This window comes from Carassius gibelio, chromosome B13, assembly GCF_023724105.1.
Source record: "Carassius gibelio isolate Cgi1373 ecotype wild population from Czech Republic chromosome B13, carGib1.2-hapl.c, whole genome shotgun sequence".
Lineage (NCBI taxonomy): Eukaryota > Metazoa > Chordata > Actinopteri > Cypriniformes > Cyprinidae > Carassius > Carassius gibelio.
This window is the reverse complement of record NC_068408.1, coordinates 27,613,913-27,637,764: the sequence shown is the minus strand read 5'-3', so window position 1 is coordinate 27,637,764 and position 23,852 is coordinate 27,613,913. Positions and strand designations below refer to the sequence as shown.

Genomic DNA, 23,852 nt, shown 5'->3' with positions numbered 1-23,852 from the left:
TCATTTATCTTTAATACGTCATGGAAGATGAACAGTCAGCACGAGGAAAGCCTCTGATAAGAGGACATGCTCTTGTCTTCAGCACATCTGATATTCATCATGGTTCATCAGTCCCCATCCCCACTGACGCTCAACACCTCAATCCAGATGTTTTTATGTCTAATGACGTGTTTCCCGAACCACAGTGTCAGGACCACACTAAATCATCATTAGGAACTTCACCACAGACATTAACCAGACATTTCACCAGAGAAGTTACCTTACCCCTGGTGGTAAACTTTTATCACACAGGGTTTAAAAGTGTTGAAAAAACGAACATTTTCATGTTTACATCACTCTTTTTCACAAACTGAAGTTTTCATATTATTATTTTATTACAACAACTAACTGTATATATTTCATTAGGATATTCTAACCTAACGTTTAAATCAAGCCCTATATATACACTGCATTATTATACATTTTCTAATGAATTAAATATTTATTAAATAAATTAAATAACTATTTTTCATATAGTTATAATGCATCTTTAAAGGTAATCTTACAGTATCTATTCATGGTTATACCTTTTAAGAGAATAATGTGGTATAACACAGAATACAGAAACTGAGTGTCATTGTTTTTGTTTTTGTTTTTTTGTACTTACTTGCTTGAATGGAATAGATCTCTCTGAGGTCTCCATTGCAGACGTCAAGCCAAATCGGTTTACCACTGATGCTAAGATTATATGGGCACACAAACTTGTGAATGTACTGTAGCCTTGGCTTTGTAAATGCTTGAAATACACAGCCACAGAGGGGAAGAAATTGAGATAGAAAAAGAGGACAGGTGTAAAACACAAAAAGACAAGGAGAACAATGGAATAAAGCAGAAAAGAAATGAAATTTACACATCATTTTGCTATGTCAATGTAATACTGCGTTTTCTATAATAGGTTTGGCCTTGCCTTCACTTGTTAAATCACCTGGGGATCAAGTCATGGCAGTGTGCTGTAATAAACATCTGCGTCCAACTGTTTTCTTTTGCTTATATACACCTGAGAGTGAAAAGGTCTGAATATCTATTACCTTCACAAATACAGGTAATACAAGCAAACAGAGTGCTGCTTTTACACTCATCCAAAATAATTAGAGCACTTGATAAACAAGGCAAGGAGAGGAGGGTAAATAAGACCAGACCATGAGAGATAAAGGGAAATGTGTTCACATCCCACCTGTATTCAAACTAGATCAAAATAAATATAAAGACGAACACTGGAGCTATTCGTGCCAAACGTAGCTGGAAGCATGAATGCTTTAAAAAAAAAAATCACAAATATCCAAAAAGTGTTTTTTATTGATCTTACTACATACAACCGTAAAACCTTTATTAACCAGAAATGATAGCATCCAAACATGTCCAGTATATAGACAACTATATGAAGGCAGGTTGAAAAGCAGTAAAAGGTATTGGTAAAGATATGTGATGCTAGTACAGAGACAGAAATAAGCGATTTAGTGCAAAGACAATAAGGTACAGCAACAAGGATCATTTTCTTAGATTATACATCCAACATTGTTAATGCTAAAATTATTTGACCACTACAAATATATATTTTTTATAAAACTGTTTTAGAACCTTATTTCAAGGACCAATTCTCAATATAGCATACACATACTGGCTGTTTGTTATTGTTATCAATAAGCAGCAATTTAAGACTTTATTGAGGCAAAAGTTCCTGTTAATAGTCAATTGACATTAAAATAAAGTGTATACATATATGCACTGAATATATTAATGTAACTTAGAGCAGCATGCATTCAAACAGGCTACGTTACTTGGCGAAAGGATTCTTTATTTCAGTTATTCATTTTATCAAACATTTGTACTGAATACTTGAGTTTTGTAGATTTATTGTTAATACTATTGAAATGACAGTTTATGATACGAAAGATAATAAGCTTTCTCTGTAGTGCTCTGAACCTGCTGTGAAGTCTGCCACGGTAATCTCTGCAGTCTGTTTGTAACTATTTTAAGCAGGATATGAATGCATGAGGAGAAAAATAAAATTACAAAAAATGACTCTCACAGATTGGGGTCATCAGCCTCATGTCAAGTCATATTTTCTTGGCTATCTATTTTTAGTGTTTTCTGTTTGACAGAAACTACAAAAGGCATGGGCTCATTTCTTTGGCATAAAATGTCCATGTTTTCTGTTATAGGCACGATACAGTATGTTGTAGACATTATTAACTTAAATACTGCATCAGCAGCTCTTTAAATGTCAATCAAAGTAAAAGCATTTAGCAGAGGCCAGAAGTATGAAAGCAGGTTTACAGTGCATACATCGGGATATAGGCTTTTGGACCACATTGTAGCTACTTATTTTCACTTAGAATGAAAAGGCTGGATGTTTTTGGTAGCTTGGCTGACCTTGGAGTTAGTTGTTCGATTTAAGGCTTGGCAGATGAATTCTCCCGCTTCCATCACTTTCAACAGGTCCACCCCCTGCATCACAAACACAAACACCACCAACAGTTACCAATCACCACAGACACCAGGGGGCGCAGTAGCAAAAGAAACTGGAAGCCTATGATGTTATCTGTGAGGATTAAAAAGAGGAGGCAGTTAAAGGGTGTGGATTAAACAAACAAAAAAAAAAAAGTGTGAGAAATTGTAGAACATAATTACTGTAAACATGCTGCCACCAGAATATCAGGTATATCAGGACTGGTATCCACATTTTTACCCAAATAATACCCTTCAGACACCCTCTCACACAGCTATGTAAATGTTGTATACTGTATATACTATGACAAAACTGTTTTCCACATTTTATTCAATTGTTCTTGAGACACTGGGAAAAACTGAGTAATGGAAAAACTGGAAGTGTAGTCAAAGTGTGTATATAAACATATACAGTGGCCTCAGAAAGTATTTGGATGCAAAAGTCAAACATAAAAATGTGTGCATGTCGAATTATGAAACAAAATAACAAGTGGCATTTAGTTTTTAAACAGTTTTTTTCTAAAATGTTACACAAAGAGATGGCCAGAATTGAAATGTCCAAAAATTAAAACGGAATGTATTATTCAGATTGTAGAAATGTTATTAGCATGCTGAATTCTCATGTGATTGGATCTGCACTCTAAAACAGATCTGTGAAAATAGGGAACAATGTACTGCATTAATATGAGATTTTTTCGCATTTATTTTTTTAAAGGTATTTTGTCTGTATTTACATTTTTGCACTGCATTGTGTTTTAAAATGCATGGAAACATTAATCAAATTAATGGTTAATGTCCTGAAATAAAATTACCAGAACATTTTTTAACTGTGTGACATTTAAAAAAAAAAAAGTTCTGAGAAAACTTTGTGCAGCAAGTAACTGCAGACACTATTTGCTTTGATTTTCTGCATCTAATGACATTCAGACATTTTTGGAGTAACTTAAGTGCCCATAAGTGTCAATGCTTATTAATGTAAGATTCTTGGTGATTAATCTGGAAAACTGAGACTTACGGTTTCAATTCCAAGACCATGTAGCATATATAAAACATCCTCAGTAGAAACATTGCCAGACGCTCCCTTGGCATACGGGCATCCTCCGAGACCTGCAACCGAAGAGTCGACCACAGAAACCCCCATCTGCCAAAAACAAATGAAAAAGGTCGGTTAGAACCAACCTACGACACCTAGGGGGTGTTAAACACTCAGAACAATGGCGTCCATTATCTCAAGGTATTCACATGTTACTCTTTTTCCGGGAGACTGGCACAGACGGAACATCTGGTACGCTATGGAGCATCTGTACCTTCTGTTAGACTTCATTTTTCTTGGAAGTCCCATTTAACCAGGCATTATTTAAAGCCGGATATGATGCTACAGCAATTCTGCTCTGGGTATTAATCACATATTAAGGAAAACATGAGGGTAAATCAGGAGATTTATTTTAGTGTATTAAATTTGCTCTTTCAAGGTTTAATGTGAGCAAGGGATAACACAAAATGGGAAATAACAATCGTAAATGACCTCTAGTGGGACAGCACTCCCTTTTCCAAATCAAGATTTCCTAATGTGAAAGATATTTGGTTTTGGCAAACAGGAGAACCATTTGAACCCAAGGCGACACAATAATTCAATGTTAATCACACAGAGGCACTATGGTTTAACCTTGAGTACAATGCCTCAGTCTTCAGTGGTCCTGAATAAATACAGCTCACACATATGAAATAATAATCACCTGTAAATGCGCCTACTGTCTCTCTGAACTCACACAGCGGCAGGTTGGATTGCACAATGTTCATAATCAGAGTAATTGTAGATTTTCAACAGGGTGTGGAAAAAGGGCCTTTTTTTACAGTGGACCACAAGTGTCTGGCCTCCATATGAGAATTAATGATGCGTTTTGGGCCAGTCTTGCACGTCTGCGCTTTTGTTGGAGCGCTTAACCAAACACCCAGAAGATGTTGCTTAGCAAAGGATTAGACGTAGGCCTGTTACCGAACTCGAATGGACTTAAACAAACTCTGTCAAGCTGCTGATATGATTCCCTGAGTTCATGAAAGATGAGTTATAATACATAGAGAAGTTCTCCTTGAATGAACCAAACTCAGGACCTATAAGTGGAATCGCATTCGGGGAAGTGGAAAGTCAGATCTCATTGGGGTTCACTTTGAACTGTGACACGGACTCCACTGTCTATTTACTCTTATAGTGTTGATGTTTTTATTTTTATTTATTATTATTATTATTAGTAGTAGTAGTAGTAGTAGTAGTGTATTTGAGCACAGTGTTTTGTTACATTATAGGACTAAGGCAATGAAAAACTAACAACTTTTAAATGTTGCTGTGATCTAACAAGTCTGAAATGACAGAAGCCTGAAGTCACTTTTCTAGTCAAGAAAAAAAGTGTTGTGATATTCCAACAATAACGGACACATTGCAATGGTAAAATTTGTCAATTATTTGGAATAAAGTGAATGTGGAAATAACAACACTGACTCTTTGCAAAAACATGCCTCGACCAATGTGGTAAAAATACACTAATAACGTTTGTTACTTTTTAAACAAATTATGGTTATTAATTAATATAGTGATCATCAGTTGTTTTGTTACTGTTTTTTTTTTTTTTTTGCACAATGCTATGATACACTTTCACCATAGTGCATGATTTGTTAACTAATATTTTCTGACACATGCATCAGATGACCAGCTCCATATATCTGGCTTTTGTGATATAGTAAAATTGCTCGTTAGCTCACCTGGTACAGCATTGCACTTTTAATGTGGAGCGCTCGGGTATGAGTACCGTCAAACAAAATCACGATAAAATAGCTAAATGACTTCAGTAAATGTGGTTTTATCTCACAATTTACTTTTAGATACTAAATAACAATGCTGTCAAAGAGAAATTAACAAAAATAAATAACCACCCCCCAAAGAAAAGCTACCGTATGGCTTCAGAGGATTTAGAATATACTGTACTGCAGAAGTCATATGGATATTCTAGGACATGGCTAGGGCATTCTTCAAATATTCACCCTTTTTGTTAGAAGTAAGAAAAAACAAATGGGTTTGAAACATCTTGAGTGCTTAAATGACAGAATTTAAATTTCGAGCTGAATTACCACTTTAAATCAGTATACAGCATATTCCCTGCTGGAGTTATAACTTACTAGCTATTGGCAAGTGTGTAAAATAAGCGAATGATGTATATTGATGAGTCTCTGGTCTCGTATGCCGTCTAGCTACGCAGAAGTACTTCTGAAAGCTACAAATTAGAAAGCCAAGCATCTATCTGCCGGCCTCTCTCTCTCTCGCTCGCTCTCTGTCTCTCCCTTTAGAAGCATTGCAGATTAAGGTATTACAATGTTTTCCATATGTCGTCTTGACTGTCATGAGAATATTAAAGACGTTTTCCAGCTTCCCAGGCAAAGCCAGATGTCAGAAGGGGGGAAATGGGGATGGAATCCAACAGAGAGGTGAAATTAACGCAGCTATCCTGCTTTTGACCTCGATATAGCATCAGTGAATATCAATAAGAAGTTGCATTCTGGACATGCAGACCTTTGGGGCATGGCAAACTAACGAAAAAAATAATAAAAGCTGCTTTCCTTTGCTGAACAATGCTCCCTAATTGCTAGCTTTTCTCAGGAACAAGGCCCTATTTCATAGCTGGGCCGTCTGAGTCGCTTGTAATTGTTGTTTTTGTTGGCGAGAGGATAGGGACCCATGCCGCTTTGCACTGTACTTCAGATTTCCAGACATGGGCTTTTGATTTTTTGCATCAGGGCAAGATATTCTGCAGGGCAGACGCTTTGTTGCATAAACACAGAGTGGTAATTTGTTACGTCGCCAGCTCTTTCTGCGTCCACCCGCTGTGAGAAGGCAGAGGGCCTGAAGCCGAAGTGTACAGGGACTCGCTCCAGATTCGCTGACTCTGAATACTGTGCAAGGACATGATGTTCAGCAAACAGTGTTCAGGAACTCCAAATTGAAGCCGCTCAATTAGTTTAGCTTGGCTTGAAAACCAGATGTGGTGTTAAAATCACAGATCACGTTGTGGGCCGAGAGCCTTTGTGTTGGAGCCCTGCAAAGACCTGCCTACGGCTGTGGCGTAGTTGCAGGCGTGGGCGGAAAGCTCCTCGTCAGCTAAAGACATGAGGAATTCTGGAGGAAGCTAGACTTTGACATGAACAATGACTGCCTCAGCTGACGTCTGAAGGCACAATGCAGAACGGTCTGTTTTCTGTGAAACGGAGTTAACTTTGACATTTCCACAAGAGATTACGTTTGTGGGTAACCCAGCTTTTTGACAGCTTTCCGATTTGGGAACAGAGCTTCCACGCAATAAATACATAAAGCTGTCTCTACAAAAGCAAAACGCAGCTTTTCCTTGGTAACAGATTTCTGAGTGATATGTTGAAAGACAAAATAGAAAATAAATGACTTATTTTAAAGTAAAGATGGAAATTATATTTCATAGGGCCCTACAGCATGAATGCCCTCTATGGTTCGGGATCACGGTCTCAATGCCAAGATAAAGAGAGTACCACCTAAATATATATGTGACTCATGTAAACACCTCTAGCAAACGGATGTCCTGGCATTGGTGTGCATGACCATAGTTCCTTTGTTTGACATGCTAGCGCATGAGGGTAAACTTGCATGTATGCACATAATGTAGGTGAGCCGCGTTCAGTCCGTGGGGTTTGAACATGCATATACATTCAGGAGACAAATTCAAATAACATACTATGTCTTTAAAACTCTACTTTCTGAAGCTGTCTGTATTCAGAGTGTAGTTAAGTTATTTTTCTTTATATATTGTAGGGCTTTTCACTATGCAAATTGCTTCAAAGCAGCTTTACAGAAAAAAAAGAAAATATTTATTATTATTATTATTATTATTATTATTATTATTATTATTATTGCTGTAATAATGTTGCAAAGGTTTCCTAAACCTAACATTTTCCTTATTTTGTTTTGAATTGTCCATAGAAATGTGGTCCCTAACTGCCCAGCGCATGTTTGGCCTGACATGACCTTGTACAAGGGAGAGCTGACCTGCCCTCAGGCCTCGGGGGAAAGAACCAACACTTCAAATTCTAGCAAACGACCTCTTCACCGACCTCTCTCTATGGGGAACAAACTCTCCAAGCATTAAGGAGAGTTTGTTTACATTGTGAATTAGTTTTCTAATTTCTTCAAAATCCTCAAATACTTCCAAATACTTATTTTTAAATGTGAATTATTTTTTTTGTTGTTGTTTTACATTTTAAAAAATCCCTTTTGGATTCATAGTACTGATGGAATTTTCTAATATACATTTTTTCAACAATGTTAAAGTTAGAGCAAAAGTTGCAACAGATGATCTTTTTTCTTCTTCTTCTACTACTTCTTCTTCTTCCTCTTCTTCTTCTTCTTCTTCTTCTTCTTCTTCTTCTTCTTCTTCTTCTTCTTCTTCTTCTTCATCAAGGAGTTAAATTAGCAGCTGCATTTATTAAAATTTTCAAGTATCTTTCTACTTTAATTATTTTTTAAATGTGACCCTGGACCACAAAACCAGTCATAAGCGTAATTTTTTTTTTTTTTTTTTTTACATTGAAATTTAAACATCACCTGAAAGCTGAATAAATAAGCATTGATTTGTAAGGATGGACAATATTTTAAACTTTTTGAAAATCCAAATGAAGTTCGGATTTAGCAATGCATATTTCTAATAAAAAATCTAATTTCCATACATTCACAGTAAGAAATATACAAAATACCTTCCTGGAACATGATCTTTAACATTCTAATATTTTTTTGTCATAAAAGAAAATTAAATAATTTTGACCCTACAATGTATTTTTGGCTATTGCTGCAAATATACCCCAGTGACTTGACTGGTTTTATAGCCCAGGGTCACAAACTGCAAGAAGCCAGTTGTTGAGTAACTATATATTTTTTTTACAGTTCATGCATTCTGCGAGTGTTAATTTTTGACCTTACTACTAGATGTTGTTCCCTGAATTACTGTATGAAGAACTGGTGAGTTTTCCAATCTGTGGCACTATGCTTCATTTACTCCAGTCTACAACATGACAACAGAAGATCCCTTGTTCAGATATTTTTGGAGGACATCGGATAAATCATTCTAACTTGGAAGAGGGCTGAAGCATCCGTCAGTGATTAAGTGTCATGATCTCTTTCATATTGCGAGCAAAGGAGGGGGGTAAGTATTTTTACGATACGTTTGTTTCCCAGCCACAACCACAGGACCACTGAGAAGTCTTTGTGCTGACCTTCCACACTTCTTCAGATCATGACTGCATAAACACAGGTCACTGCTTCACGCTCGGGTCAGCCACTTCCTGAGAGAACAGGCACCCTACCAGTTCAGATATATGTATGTCTCCCCAGGAGTCAAAGCTTGCGAAGAGTTCGTCAAACCTCCCCCGTGTTTTCATGCATGTTTTGGCAGTAATGGGAGCCGTGCTAATCACTCATCAAAGTCTATTACAAAGATCTCCTAATCACACTGAGCCACATAAAACCCATGTAAACAGTGAACAGCACTGAATTTCATTATACATCAAGTCGAACTAGAGGGAAATCGCATTGAGTTCCCTGTTGTTATTTTTTCATTAAAATATCAACTTTGTCTCTGATGTTCCTCATGAAATAGACAACTGAGACATTTTTTGATATAAAAAAATTATTTGATGCGAAATGTTTTTGTCCAAGATGAAAAAGAGGAAACACAGGGGTCTTTTTATCAGGACAAAATCTCAGAACAAAAACACACAAATACGATGATTACTTACGTATTGTGCTTTAGTGTGCTAGAAGGATTATCAGCTTGGGATTTACAAACTTTTGTAAATATTGCAATAATTCAGGGAGATTTTAGTTTGAAAGTGAAAGTGAAGTGACATTCAGCCAAGTATGGTGATCCATACTCAGAATTTGTGCTCTGCATTTAACCCATCCGAAATGCACACACACAGAGCAGTGAACACACACACACACACTGTGAGCACACACCCGGAACATGGAGTCCTGGAACAGCAGGTCCGGCCCACACAGAGATCAGATTTCACCATCATCAATTCAGAGACAGAAGCAACAGAAGAACTGTGGCAACATTTCCAAGATGCTTGAAACAAGGCCAAGATGAGTGGCATATCAACAAGCAAAACAACTGTGCATCGTTAACATCAAATCTCAGAAAATACGATAATGACTGAACTCTAATCATTTTCACGGATGGTATGTTCCAGTGCCTAATGATTCATTTCACTTTAGGACCACCTCTTTCTTCATAAATTTCAGATTCCCAAGGTTTGGACTTGATTTACGATAGGAATTTATATATCATGGCACACTGTGTCAGGAAGGAACAGTAGTTCCTGGCTTTCAGCATCAGTGAAGCTGTCAGACAGGAGCGAGAACGGCACAAATCTGCCTATCCCGAGCAGTCTGGGCTCACAGAGATCTATCCACAACACGAGGACTTCGCAGTTCATATCAAGGTTTTTCTTGAAACCCAACATATAACCAGACCAAACCTATTTGAGCTGTACTATCTGAGGGAGTTCATTTTCCCCCCTCAACAAGTCCCTGAGAAAAGCCACACAAAGAGCCTATAATGTGTTTATCCTGAACAAAAGCTGAGGTGACTCTGAACTGACAGGGTTAGCCGAATTCATTTCTGGCTCAGCTGGTGGCAGAGACGACTGGCGAACCCTAATGAAAAGCTATGATAAAATCTTTCATTTCCACCAAGTTTTGCTAGAGGGTCAGTGGAGGAGGACAAATGACGGACAGTTATTATTTTCGGTGCTCTAGGGTGTCTGTGATATATCAGTCCAATGCTGATTCACCGTCTGGAATCTGAAGCTGTTTCTGTCTCCTCTCTTTTGTTGTAAAATTTTTTTAACATTTTGATGATACAAATGGTTGCTGTGGCCTACACAATTGTAATTATTTTCAAAAAAATAAAAAAACATAAAAAAAAAACATAAAGGTTTGGCAAATAAGGCCATAAAGACCAGTAAAGAAAGGTTGCAGATTCCCAGAAAAAGATTATGTCTAGTCATAAACAAAATTATCTTGCAGTTCTTGGGTATTCTTTCTAGTTGTTGACTACCCTTAATTTGTACAATAATATATGTTATCACAATGATATACAAGCTACTTCTACAAACATTATTATTATTATTAATGTTAAGATACTTCTCAACATGCAGAGACCCTGATATTGCAGCAATTGTATGGGTCAGGGTCTCTGCAATAAATGATATGAGTTATGACAAATATATCAGTTTGTCTGGCCAATGGCAACACTAAATAAATATGGCAATGATAAATAATAAGACATTTAAATATATTGCAATTCTACCAGTGGTGCAGAAATACACGTTTTACTCCCAGTTTTTAAATTGTATTTAGTGTATATTAATTAATTCTACTTCAACGCTACCTTTGTCCTCTATAGTATATCATTATATATCAATATTTTAATAAAGATATTGCCCATTTATATTTGTTTGTATAATTAGTTAATTAATTCTCCTCATTCTTCGGTAACACTTTAGTATAGGGTCCAATTCACACTAATAACTAGTTGCTTATCAGCATGTCTATTATTAACATATTGGCTGTTTATTAGTGCTTATAAAGTACATATAATGCATAACATTCATAATCATACCCAATACCTTAAACTTAACAACTACCTTATAAACTATTAATAAGCAGCAAATAAGGAGTTAATTGAGGCAAAAGTCATAGTTAATGGTTAGTTAATAGTGAGAATTGGACCCTAAAATAAAGTGTGCCTGAAAAAAAAAGAGTTACAAATAAACAAACTCACACATAGAGTTGAATATGCTGAAGTTTATAAAGTGTTGGTTTCGTCGTACTTCAGGTATGTGAACTTTGCTTTGCTTTTCATTTAGCGAGGTAGCTTTGTTCATTTTCTGTCTTTTGAAAAAGGACCCCCTGTCATGTCACACAATTCACAGGGGGAAAAAAATCTGAGAAATTCATGGCCATTTCTGTGGCGCACCGACCGCAGTTAGAGTTACACTGTTACAGCTGGAAAGAGAAGGATAAACAGACAGACAGGGCTAAAAAGGGCTGGGAGCCGAGAATGGAATATACTAGAGCGCAGGGTTTTCCTTTTCCCCAGTCTCCCTCTGTTTAGTAGCGAGTGATGAAAGGATAATTTCCCCCTTGCCCTTTAAGCGCAGCATTGTCACAGAGTTCAACGGCCCTAGCGACAGATGAGTTGGAGCCCCCGAGGGCCCCGCTCCAGCCTCCATCTCGTCTGCTTTGTCAAGAACCAAGCCACTGTCATATGAAACAGACATCTAATAGGTAAGCCTTTGTGTCCAGCCCTTCACATCTGCGGACCCGCCCAGCCCCCAAAGAGCAGCGGCGTTCTGCGAGAGAAGACAACCTGAGAAAGAGCTCACAAAGGGCCCTGGAGAGATGATAAAGCCATGCCAGTGTTATTCCTGAATTGCCGACGTGCTCTGTGGTTTAGGGTTCGTGAAAATTAAACCACAGTCAGGCATTGTTTCATAAAAGTGTTTTGTCGTCAAATTCAAATACGCCTGACAGTTTTGTGTAAGCGTATTTTGGGTGGTATCTGTTGTTCTGTACTTTTTAGGTGAAAGTACAAAAAAAAAAAAAAAGTTAAATTGCTGATATTCCAGGGGGTTTTGGAGGGTGTTTCAGTAGTTTTCGTTGCCTTCCCTGGAGGCCTGTGTGTTTATGTGACGTGAGGTGGTGATCTCAAGATGATTCCAGAGGATAAGAGAAACGTATTGTGTTGCATATTGTTCAGGTTTTAATTAACTGTCACCCCGTCCCGTATACGGGACGCCTACATTTACTTTACTATATTACAATTAAATCTAATATTATCTTGACAAACTATATATCGTTGGAAAGGTCTAAGACGTTCCTATTATGTAGCAAAAGTAATAGATTAATTTATGACAAGAGTGCACCTTCAAAAGTTTACATTATAAATGGAGTTCTGACCTTTATTAAAAAAAAAACTTCTTCACACATTTTAGAAATGATAAGAAATTATATATCAACTGAAAACTTAAAATCTCAAAATTCATCATTTAAAACCCATTTTAAAATCAGACATAGCATTACCATGAAATGGTACATCAATATCATGAAATTATAAAAATGCAAGTTTGGATTGTGCACTATAAAGTCTGTTCAAAAATGTGAGTGACAGTTAAGGGGTTAAACATTAAAACAGACATATCAAATAGTATGAAATGTGTATGATTCAGTATTTTGTTAATATTTCTCTTGGTAAGCCCTCATTTCTGAGAGACGTGACTATTTGATTTGCAGTCATGTTGTGCTCATTTCATTCATAGAGTTTACACACTCATTTTTGCAAAATAGTTTTAGAGGTTTTAGACAGAATATTGTATTTTCCTCTTTTATGAATTCTGCATCACTGATTCTGTTCCTTTCCTGTTTAATATTGTAAAGCTGCTTTGAAACAATCTTTATAAAGTAGTATACAATGAATGTGACTTGATATGATTAATTGTATATTTTCTTCAAGCGTCTCTTCACCATGACAATAGTTGACCTGAAAAAGAAAACTGACAGTAGAAGAATACAAATTGTGCGATTTTACTATTGTCTCTGGCATATTACTAATAATGTGATGCATGATTAACAAAAAATGTTCACTTACATTTTTTATTGTTCTTCTGTAATTGTTCTTCTGGTGCTTGCTCTTATTGCACTGTTTATTGTTATGTAGCATCAATGTTTTGGTAAATATTTAGGTCAGGTACATTTTAGAACTTTTATCATTAATTCTAAAACACTGGTTTAGTACAGATACGTTTTTGTATATTTTGCATGTTTTTAAAGATCTTTTACTTTTTATGAAGTGGGAACATATTCAAGTTACTAGAATGATTATAGTGCTTTCTGTAACATTCCAGGACATTGCAGATGTAGCCATTAAAGAGGATTAAATTCATCCAAAGTGCATGTCTGAAGTTTTGGATGACTCACTTTGGAAACTGTTGTTATTAGCTCAGTATTATGCATGTGCCATGTCATTTTTATGCATGATTTATAACATAAGTTCTCAAACATTCTCCCCTTCTCCCAAACCCTCATGCATGTACCTGTTGATTGTGACCACCGTAATGTTGCTCACCTGCAAAGCAATGAGTATGTTGGGCAGAGCCTGACCGTAAGTTTCGTGGCAGTGCACCGCCAGTGCGTTGACGGGCACCTCAGTCAACACATCGCTCAGCATCTCGGCCATGGAGCCCGCGGTGCCTACGCCAATGGTGTCCCCCAGGGATACCTCATAACAGCCCAGCTCAAACAACCGCTTTGCCACCTGGGCCGGAACAGAGGAAAGCCATGAAAACGCTATCCCCCCTGGAAATATAAACAAGATGAAGGAGTGCACACAGAGAGCTTATTCTGAGCGTTAGCAAAGCACTGGCGTGTTACAGCGTCATGCGGGTTTTTCAGCAAACATCGTAATAAGGGCCTTGTGGGACTACGAAAATTGTGGGAAGAAAAAATATGCAGAGCGCTCAACACTCTGAGATTTATCACATACTGGAAGGCCCATTTAATCTTTCTTTGGGCTGTTATACACTGAACAATGCTATTCGGAATGAACAACTATATTACAATACCTTTGTGACTTGTGATGGTTTTACTTGTCCCTCATATGGACAGCCAAGAGCACAGGAAACATACCTGAAATGAAGTGAAAGAGCTATGAGACATAAAGTTCAGCCCATGCTGGAGGATATATAGCTTTGAGCTTATAATACCAACAGTCATGCAACATAGGTGAAATAACGCCAAGTGCTACTGCACGTTTTACTGCAACCACAAGCAGAACAGTCCAGAACCACTCTTACAACGGATTACATCCATCACAGAATGAAACAAAATGTTCAGCAGCCGGCGAAACATATGGTCGGTGTCAAACGGTTGTGACAAATAGTACCAATAGTGTTGACAGTGGGAATGAGAAACGGTGCTAGCGAGCTATATGTGCTTTCCATATGTGAAGGAAACATGTTCTGCTAGAAACAGTGAACAAACAAGTGAAACGTTGAAAATGTTTCTCTTGGGCTTGTGGTGGTCAGACGATACCGCTGTATGCTACCAGAATTTCCGTGGAGTCTCTTCTTGAATCACATTTGCCAAAATGAGTTCGTCAGAGTGAAGTGACTGCTCTCCATCGTTTTTTGTTTCTTATTCTGTAAAGAACAAAGCCTAAAAACTCTGGACACATCTGGACTTGTACTTGTAACTGATACAAAGCACCACAATGCATGCACATCTGGAACTTGACTTATTTACTCATTAATTCTGGAATTATTTCATGCTGCTCTGGTGCCCTATCTCAAAACCTCAAAGGATAACAGTCCAAAAAAGTGTTAGTACAATAAAAGAAACCACTGACCTTTCGGTTAAACCAAAGATCAGTCTTGGAGCTTGTTTACAGTATATAACGAATAGCTTCTGAAAACTATAGTCTTGAAGTCCAAGCTCATCTGGATCAAATGTCAATCTCATATGTATTATTATGTTGCCAGCTCAGAGTTAAACCTTGATTTTTGTTTCTTAATTATTATTTTTTTCAGCCTATTCTAATAAGCATTCTGCTACCAATACGAATTTTGCTCATTCTGCAGAGAATTCATAACAATCAGCACTGCAGAACATTTAAAAACATCAGCAAGGGTCAAACCTATCTACTTCAGACCTTGATCCAATATGCCCCTTTGATTAACTATGGACACACTAATTCCACACTTGCAGAATTCAGCTAAAAGCTCTGCCAGTTTTGAAAATAATATGTGATCCTGGACAAAAGCAGTCATAAGTAGCACAGGTATATTTGTATGGGTCAAAGTTATTGCTTTTTCTTTTATGCCGGAAATTTTAGGATATTAAGTGAAGATTATGTTCCATGAAGACATTTTGTAATTTCCCTACAATAAATGTATCAAAACCTTAGTTTTGATATGCATTGCTAAGAACATCATTTGGACAACTATGAAGGCCATTTTCTCAATATTTCGATTTTTTTGCATTCTCAGATTCTAGATGTTCTTATTGTTGTATCTCGGCCAGATATTGTCTTATCCTTACAAACTAACAAACCATACATCTCTTTGAGTAACTATAGTGTGCAGCACAATCAGCAGGTTTCTGTATCATTGACAGATTGCTGGTTAGATTCTCGCTCAAAACTAGTGTTGAAGTATGAAAGTGCACATAATGAACACTGGCCTATTACTTGATATGAATACTGGGTCTATGGCAAATAGCCATAGCTTCCCGTCAGGCTGCAATCATTTCCAAGTTGATATTCTTCCTGCTCAATGTCACAGCAAAGATGGATCCCAGAGTTTGCTTGTATAAACATAAATGTTTGCTCCTGTCCTAGTTAAGCAGTGACTCAGCACAGGGGACTGTGGTACAAAGATGGCAGCTTCTGCGCAGAAATCTGGAGAGAACTTTATTTCTGCAAAAATGGAAAGTCTACCATGCAGTGTGACACGTCCCTTGCACTTTAATTTAATACATTCTTGACACTTTGATTATGCTTTCAGCTACCAATTATAATGCTCTGACTGACACATTTTGGCACAGATATTGCCCCCAAATTAGCCAATTCTTTATTAGGCCTCTTATGGTTCATCCAAAGCAAGGCTGTAATGAACCATACAGCTACCGGTCCTTTATCCACTACGCATCTCATCACCCCTATGTTTAAACAAACTGACTCAGCATCATTACCTGATGCTGACTTGATTTCCTTTCAATACTTGTGCACAAAATGAGCACTGGCCTAAATCTCAAAGAAAATACATAGAAGAAAGCTGGAACACACCCGCGCACTGGTATGCCTTCGCGTTTAGCTGCAGAGAGGACCTGCTCAAACCTCTGCAAACTCTCCTCTATTGAGCAGTTGATGTTCTTCCTGCTGAAGGTCTCTGAAGCGGAACCAAACACTGCCACTTCAGTAGCTCCTGCTGCAACCTTTAACCGGAAACATTTAATCAAGTCTGTGCTTATACAGTAGATGTTGGCTTGTGAGCACAACTCGCATGATTAGCAGGGAAAGCAATTAGCAGAAATGGGCTAAACATTTACAAATAAATGGTACAAGATGTAAAAGGTTGCGCTCTTATGTAAAGCAAGGGGGCAGTGAATGCGTAGGCAGAGCGCATGCATAAATAAAGTGGTTTATTATGCAAGAAAAACATAATTGACCTGGCGTTGAAGGTAAATTGCAAATGTCACTTGTAAATAAATGTAAATGATGCAAATATTTACTTACAGCTGCCTGGAAGCCCTGAATATTGGGAGTCAGAACAGGGTATCTAATGTCAGGAGACCTTTTAATCCCTCTCAACACTGCAGTGTGGTCTGCCATCTGAAAAACCAGAAAACAAACCAACAAGTGTTCATACTCAAGCTTTATCCCAATGGGTTTTGCGCAAATGCAGTTTTTGGATGTGAATACCAAACGCAGTGGTTTTGTGTTGACAGAAAAGCCACAGGATATCAGCCAACATGCTCTCGAGGATAACAATCGCACCTTTTACCTGTGCTACCCACTTTGAAGACACAAAGCTAGTGGCTTCGATGACGGGCAATCCGGTCTGAGACAGCATGTCTATCAGCTGGATTTTGACCTCTGTCGGCACTATTTCCTGCAGAAACACAATGACGCAAAAGCCTTAGGTTTCTATGAACACATCCAGAGAGCGTGTACATTCTGTGAGTCTGTGCTATTGAGATGAATAATTTATTTACCATCACCAAATGAATAGTTTTCATTTGAATATATACAAAAGGACAGTATTTGCTAAAAGGCTGGTTGGAAAAATATGCCTGTGGCGACTTTTTTGCAAAATACATGTCTCAGTGAGTGGCGCTAAAACATTGTTCAGTTTTATATGTAACAGATGCTGAATGTTCTCAGTTGGTGTTGACTACACATCACAGCCGATTGCAAAAGAAATGACTGTTGAGTGATGCTAAAAGTTTAACACTCTATTGCATTTGAAAAAAAAAAACTACACTAAACCATACCTTAATGTCTTTGAGTTTGTTATGATTGTGATTTTTCTCCTTAAATCTAAAAGCAGAGTGCTATTCATAAGCATGCTTAACCACTTCAAGCCACAATACTTCAAGCTTTAGAATTGTGAAATCTTTACCTTTTCATTCTGCAGTCCATCTCTTGGTCCGACCTCAACAATTTTGACACAACGTGGAAGCTTAGGCAGTTCAGAGCACTGTAAATCGAAAAACAATGAGGAAGGAAGGGCCATATAACAATTTCACAGAGCTGTACGGAAAATCTGAAAGGTGGATTAAGACACATCCTCTGTCCGGTGCTTCCTGTCAAATGGTGCGTACAACTTCATGTTTTGACTCTAGTCTTTAGATCCTTGCCAGCCAATTTATGACATAATGTGCTTTGGAAACAAGCATTTCCTCTCTTCCAATGGTAAAACCAAAGCTAAAGCACTGAATTTGGGAGTTGTATTACCAAGGGCCAATGCTGTGTTTATATAAGATTTGGATGGCTATAAAACCCCAGCATCTTGATACGGAAACCCTCGCTGTGAGGAACTGCTCAGACTAGTTTCTTTAGAGCTAAGTTTGATTTAATTGTGCTGTCATTGAGGGAGGAAATGGATTTGTGAAAGGAATGATAACAAACTTCTTTTTAAGAAATTTCTGACTGTAAGCTATGTAGGTGGAGGAGAACCGATGTGGTTTGTCCCGTTATCACCCCAGACCTGCAGTTTAAGACAGCCTATTAAATTCACTCATAAATCAAACTGGCTCTTCTAAATCACTGCTTAAACCAGAAATACAGGCCCCACTTGAAATATCCATTAAAGCATTATTTTCTTATCAGTGAAATAAATCAGACCAAAACACTTCTGATGTCTCTGTATTTTTTAAAATGTCTGGCCCATATCTTTGAGTGGAATTTTCAAGAGGTTAAGCCAAAGATGAGAAGTGAAACAACAAATGTTGTTTACTGTATTAAAAGTGCATTTCTATATTGGTCTAATCAACAAACAGTTTTTCCAGTTTAAGCCTGTATTGTTCACTTTGGCTAAAAAGCAAGTAACACACAGAACCAAGAAAAAGAACAAACATTCAACAAAAAATAAATTCAAATGTAAAACAAAATTTGCGAGCTATGGTGGAGGTGGAGAGTAAATCACGTTGTTGTTGTTTTTTTCAGTCACATATATTGCATATAATGCCATCAAATCTGTGTCTCATAGAATAAAAGAAATAACTGGTTGAGGGTAACATGAGGGTCATTTATTAAAACTTTCATTACAAGGTGAGCTATTCCTCTACACAAATGCTTTTCTCTTGTGTTGCTGTATTTCCTAGAGCCATGTATAAATCTTGCACATGCAAAAACAGACCCCCACCTTCTCTTCCCACAGGAGCCGTGGAAACCATGGATAATCCCGCAAGAAAGTCTCATAGTTCAGGCAGTGCTTGACCGCAGTAGAAACGTTACCCATCCAGCTAGCACGATCTGCCAGCCCGGTGCTGTTCCCAGATGGCACCTGTGGTGATCAGAGTGCATCTGCGCTTCCGAGCAGAGAAAGGAGAGCATCGCTTCGAAGGGTGCGGGATGACTCAGCTGTTACCATGGCAGCAGCATCCCTGCCTGTGAGGGGGGTGGGGGGGGGGGCGCAGGCTGAAGACATTAGACATGTTTTGTTAGCTTTAGACTGACAGCTCCATGTGAAGTACGGGACCCGCTGGGATTCTCGGCTCTACAATGAGACTAACCACAAGCTGCTTATTTTACAGCCCTTGGCTCCCCTCCCCAGCGGAAATCTACAGCTTTGGGGAAATACGCTGCCGTGATTGATCTCCTGTGACTGAGGCAGCTCATGCTTTTCAATGGCCAGCCGTGCCACTCTTGCCAATGTCAACTGTGCTCTGTTATAAAATCTCTCTGTAAAGCCGGGCCGCAATTTGCTTGTGAAAGAGCCATTCTTCCTGGCCCAGGTGCTTACAATAGAGAGGTTTAAGGAAGCTCTTCCTCAATAAGATGCTGGTGTGCCGTGAGAGGGTCTGACCTCTCTCTCATGGGGGGCAGGGGGTGGGGGTGGTATTAGGGGCTGAATTTATAAGGTATCAGCATTTCTCACATGGCATGAGATGATAAATCATAAGGTGATTTGAAGTATTAAAAAAATTGTAACACTTTCTATGAAGTACAACAATGAACTATATTAAATCTACTTCATTTACAGTATAAATGGACTATGTCATATCTTGATATTATTCATTTAAGATTTGCACAGTATCTTACTACAGCTTGTGTTATTTAAATATTTCCTGTGGAGCTAATGTTAATTGTGAGCTTAATACTCCAACTGAAAACTATGCAGTGTTTTATATGGTTGAATCTTATTTTGATGGTCCCCTTAATCAGTTGACTATAAGCAACTTTGCAACTACATGCCAACTAACTCTCATTAGAGTATTAGTATGCTCAAGAATGGTTGAATCTAGTATGGTAGATTAAGTTGATGTACTTGTATAGACACTTATAGTTTATCTGTTGGTTGACCATCAAAATAAAGCGTTAGCATATATTTACAGTAGCAGACATACTAATACTCTAATGACTGCTAGTTGACATGTAGTTCCAGAGTTACTTATCAACAGCTGTCTAGAGGGTACCATCAAAATAATCAACTGATCATATCAAACAACTTAATTGTAAAAGTGGATACAACATATTATAAAAAGATAAAAGATACAACATATTATAAGGTTTTTATAATGCATTATGCATTCATTTTAATGCCTTATGTATACCCTCATAATGTATTATAAATAGGGGCTTCATAGAAAGTGTTACCAAGAAAATAAATGAAATAAATAAATACATAAAAATAAAGAAATGGTGAATTACTTGACGGCATGCTCGGGGTTCCAACAAAATGCACTGTGAAAATAAAATAAAATAATATTTTCACTATAATAAGTCATTGTTCAAAGTTAAGTTTAAAGAACAGATTGACCATGGTTTGCAGGGTAATGTTTTATTCTCAACAAGAGCAATAATAAGCAACATCTAGCTGGTGATTATTGTATTAATAAGCAATCCATAAGCTTGTATTAAATGTGCACTTCAAATTTTAAAAGTGGGCCACACTTATTTTAAGGTTCAGTTCTCGCTATTAACAAAACGCAAGATGAGGGATGTAGAGAAAGTGAAGTGAAGTGAAAGTGACATACAGTGACCCATACTCAGAATTCGTGCTCTGCATTTAACCCATCCAAAGTGCACACACACAGCAGAGAACACACACACACACACACACACACGCATACACACACTGTGAACACACACCCAGAGCACCAAACACTTTGTAAGAAGTGCTTTGTAATAATGTATTATATTTAGTATTATATTATTTCTAAATAAGTTTTTTTTTTTTTTTTTCTTAACTTCTTTTTCAAAAGGGAACGGTGGGCTGATGTGTAAACTTTGTCACCAGTTGCAGAAAAGGGAAGTGCTCAGGAAATGTTTTAACAATTCCAAGTAGTGCTTTGTTGGCATTGAAGGAAGTGCATTAGCATAGTTTAAATCGTACTTATATGACCGCCATCAATTCGTAGCAATGAATGAAGAGGTATCATATCTATCACAAGTGCAGTATGGAGTACCTCAAGGCTCAGTACTAGGGCCGATACTCTTCACGCTTTATATGTTACCCTTGGGAGATATCATCAGGAAACATTGTACTAGCTTTCACTATTATGCTGATGATACTCAGCTCTATATTTCTTCGCGGCCCGGTGAAACACACCAATTTAAAAAACTAATGAAATGCATAGTCTATATAAAAAACTGGATGACAATTAATTTATTACTGGTAAATTCTGAAAAAAAAACAGAGGTGTTAATTATAGGACCTAAAAACTCTGCATGTAATAACCTAGAAAACTGTCTAAGACTCGATGGCTGCTCTGTCAATTCTTCGTCATCAGTTAGGAACCTAGGTGTGCTATTTGATCGCAATCTTTCCTTAGAAAGCCACGTTTCTAGCATTTGTAAAACTGCTTTTTTCCATCTCAAAAATATATCTAAATTAGGACCTATGCTCTCAATGTAAAATGCAGAAATGTTACTGCATTTATGGCTTCAAGGTTAGATTATTGTAATGCTGTATTGGGTGGTTGTTCTGCACGCTTAGTAAACAAACTCTAGCTAGTCCAAAATGCAGCAGCAAGAGTTCTTACTAGAACCAGGAAGTAGGACCATATTAGCCCGGTCCTGTCAACACTGCACTGGCTCCCTATCAAACATCGTATAGATTTTAAATTATTGTTTATTACTTATAAAGCCCTGAATGGTTTAGCACCTCAGTATTTGAATGAGCTCCTTTTACATTATAATCTTACACGTCCGCTACATTCTCAAAACTTGAAAAGGCAATTTGATAATACCTAAAATATCAAAATCAACTGCGGAAGGCAGATCCTTTTCCTATTTGGCGCATAAACTCTGGAATAACCTACCTAACATTGTTCGGGAGGCTGACACACTCTTAAAGTTTAAATCTAGATTAAAGACCCATCTCTTTTAACCTGGCTTACACAAAATATACTAATATGCTTTTTTCACGGTTGCTTGGGCTGAACAAATGGCTACAAAGATCTTGTAATATAAAAGGAGTGAATTTCATTGATAACTTCAGTCTTTTCTGGGGCAATAGAGAATTTTTTAAACCGGATGGCCTCCACTCAAACAAACTTGGTGGTAGACAATATCTACTTTTCCCTACGTCATCCTTCAGCAGAGTGTGTCAACCCATTCAGCACACACACACCAGGTCCGAGTCATCATGTGGTTGACATATCCCACAAGGACACTGATAACACCATGCAACCAAAACAAGCACTGCTGATAGACACTATCCCGGTTGAGCCCTGCCCACAGAGTTCCTCACAGGCAGACTGTGATGTATCAAAACAGCTACAAGATTTAGCACCCAGGGATGAATTTCTGGAAAACAGCCAGGGAGGCCAGGAGAACATATCACAGCCACCGGAAACACCAGAGACACAGCAAATCTCACCAGACACCAGATTATCCCTTTCTCCAGCAACTCCACTTCTGTGCTTTTCACAGAAAATGGATAAATTGGTGTATGCTGGGACTTAACTCTCTCACTCATTTGCTGCAAGCTTGCAGATATCAAAAAAAAAAAAAAAAAAAACGGCGGGCCCCACAACCACCAGAGCCTGTGGTCCCTGCTCCTGTGAGATCTCTTTGACCACTGCCACAACGCCAGGGCCCAAACCCTCTTTCTGCTGAAGGTGAACCAAAAACAACTGATAGCAGCTCTCAGTAATATGTGTCATGTCCCCGCTATAATAACAGCAACATTCACAAATGCCTACAGAACAAACGGGAACCCAGTGTGCCTGTAGATTTCTCTATTTCAGTTTAATCACGTGATAGATAGTCTAAGGCCATCTCAAGCCGTAGGGCAAACTCATCTAATCTGCGGCTTGTTATGCATCAAACTAAGATTGATGTAAAGACACAAAGCACAGCCACCAAGTTAGCATCTTTAAACATTCGCTCACTAAAAAATAAATAATTTCTAATCAATTACTTTATAACCACAAACAATCTGGATTTTATGTTTCTAAACGAAACATGGCTTGAAGACAGCTGCAATGCAACAGTCCTAAATGAAGCAGCCCCTCCTAACTTCACTTACATGAGTGTCTGCAAGATTGTTAGGAGAGGTGGGGGTGTAGCTGCTCTATTTAAAGATGTCTATCAGTACAAGCAAGTGTCATTTGCTCAGTATTTGTCTTTTGAATATCTAGGGATTGTACTGAAAGGTGCTTCACGCATTCTGTTTATTATTATTTGCAGGCCTCCAAAATACTCTCTAGACTTTGTTGAAGAGGTCACAGAAATGTTATCAATGATTTCCTCAGAGTTTGACTGTTTTGCTATTGCAGGGGATTTTAATATTCACATAAATAATGCAGAAAACAAAACTACAAAATAAATGATAATGGTTCTAAACACTTTTGACTTGACTTAGCATGTGCATGGACCTGCTGACATGTAGCAGAAATGAGTCGAATCAGACAAATCAAAGAGTCTATCAGAGCTGTGTGCATTGAAACGAGAGCCGAATTCCTCAGGAAGTCATAAATCAGTTCTAGTGCCACAAAAACCAAGCAAGATAACCAACCAGCCAACTTGTTCACACAACAGCTTTCAACATTAACACCAATATAACAA

At 37.8% G+C, this 23,852-nt stretch overlaps 1 protein-coding gene across 3 annotated transcripts; it reads right to left on the bottom strand.

Moving 5' to 3' along the window:
* Nucleotides 1–1,317: 1,317 nt before the first annotated feature.
* On the bottom strand, nucleotides 1,318–19,213 carry hmgcll1 (3-hydroxymethyl-3-methylglutaryl-CoA lyase-like 1). 3 transcript variants are annotated; one of them, XM_052571707.1, is made up of 9 exons: nucleotides 18,982–19,208; nucleotides 17,737–17,814; nucleotides 17,119–17,226; nucleotides 16,851–16,946; nucleotides 16,401–16,549; nucleotides 14,182–14,245; nucleotides 13,686–13,874; nucleotides 3,503–3,628; nucleotides 1,318–2,487 (listed from the first exon to the last, which is right to left on the bottom strand). In XM_052571707.1, the coding sequence occupies exons 1-9, from the start codon at nucleotides 19,075–19,077 to the stop codon at nucleotides 2,368–2,370; spliced, it is 1,026 nt and encodes a 341-aa protein (XP_052427667.1). In that variant the 5' UTR covers nucleotides 19,078–19,208; the 3' UTR covers nucleotides 1,318–2,367. The 3 variants fall into 3 exon arrangements, with proteins under 3 accessions (XP_052427667.1, XP_052427669.1, XP_052427668.1); XM_052571708.1 differs by lacking the exons at nucleotides 1,318–2,487; nucleotides 3,503–3,628 and adding an exon at nucleotides 11,461–11,913 and having other exon boundaries at nucleotides 18,982–19,213; XM_052571709.1 differs by lacking the exons at nucleotides 17,737–17,814; nucleotides 18,982–19,208 and having other exon boundaries at nucleotides 17,112–17,226.
* Nucleotides 19,214–23,852: the final 4,639 nt, after the last annotated feature.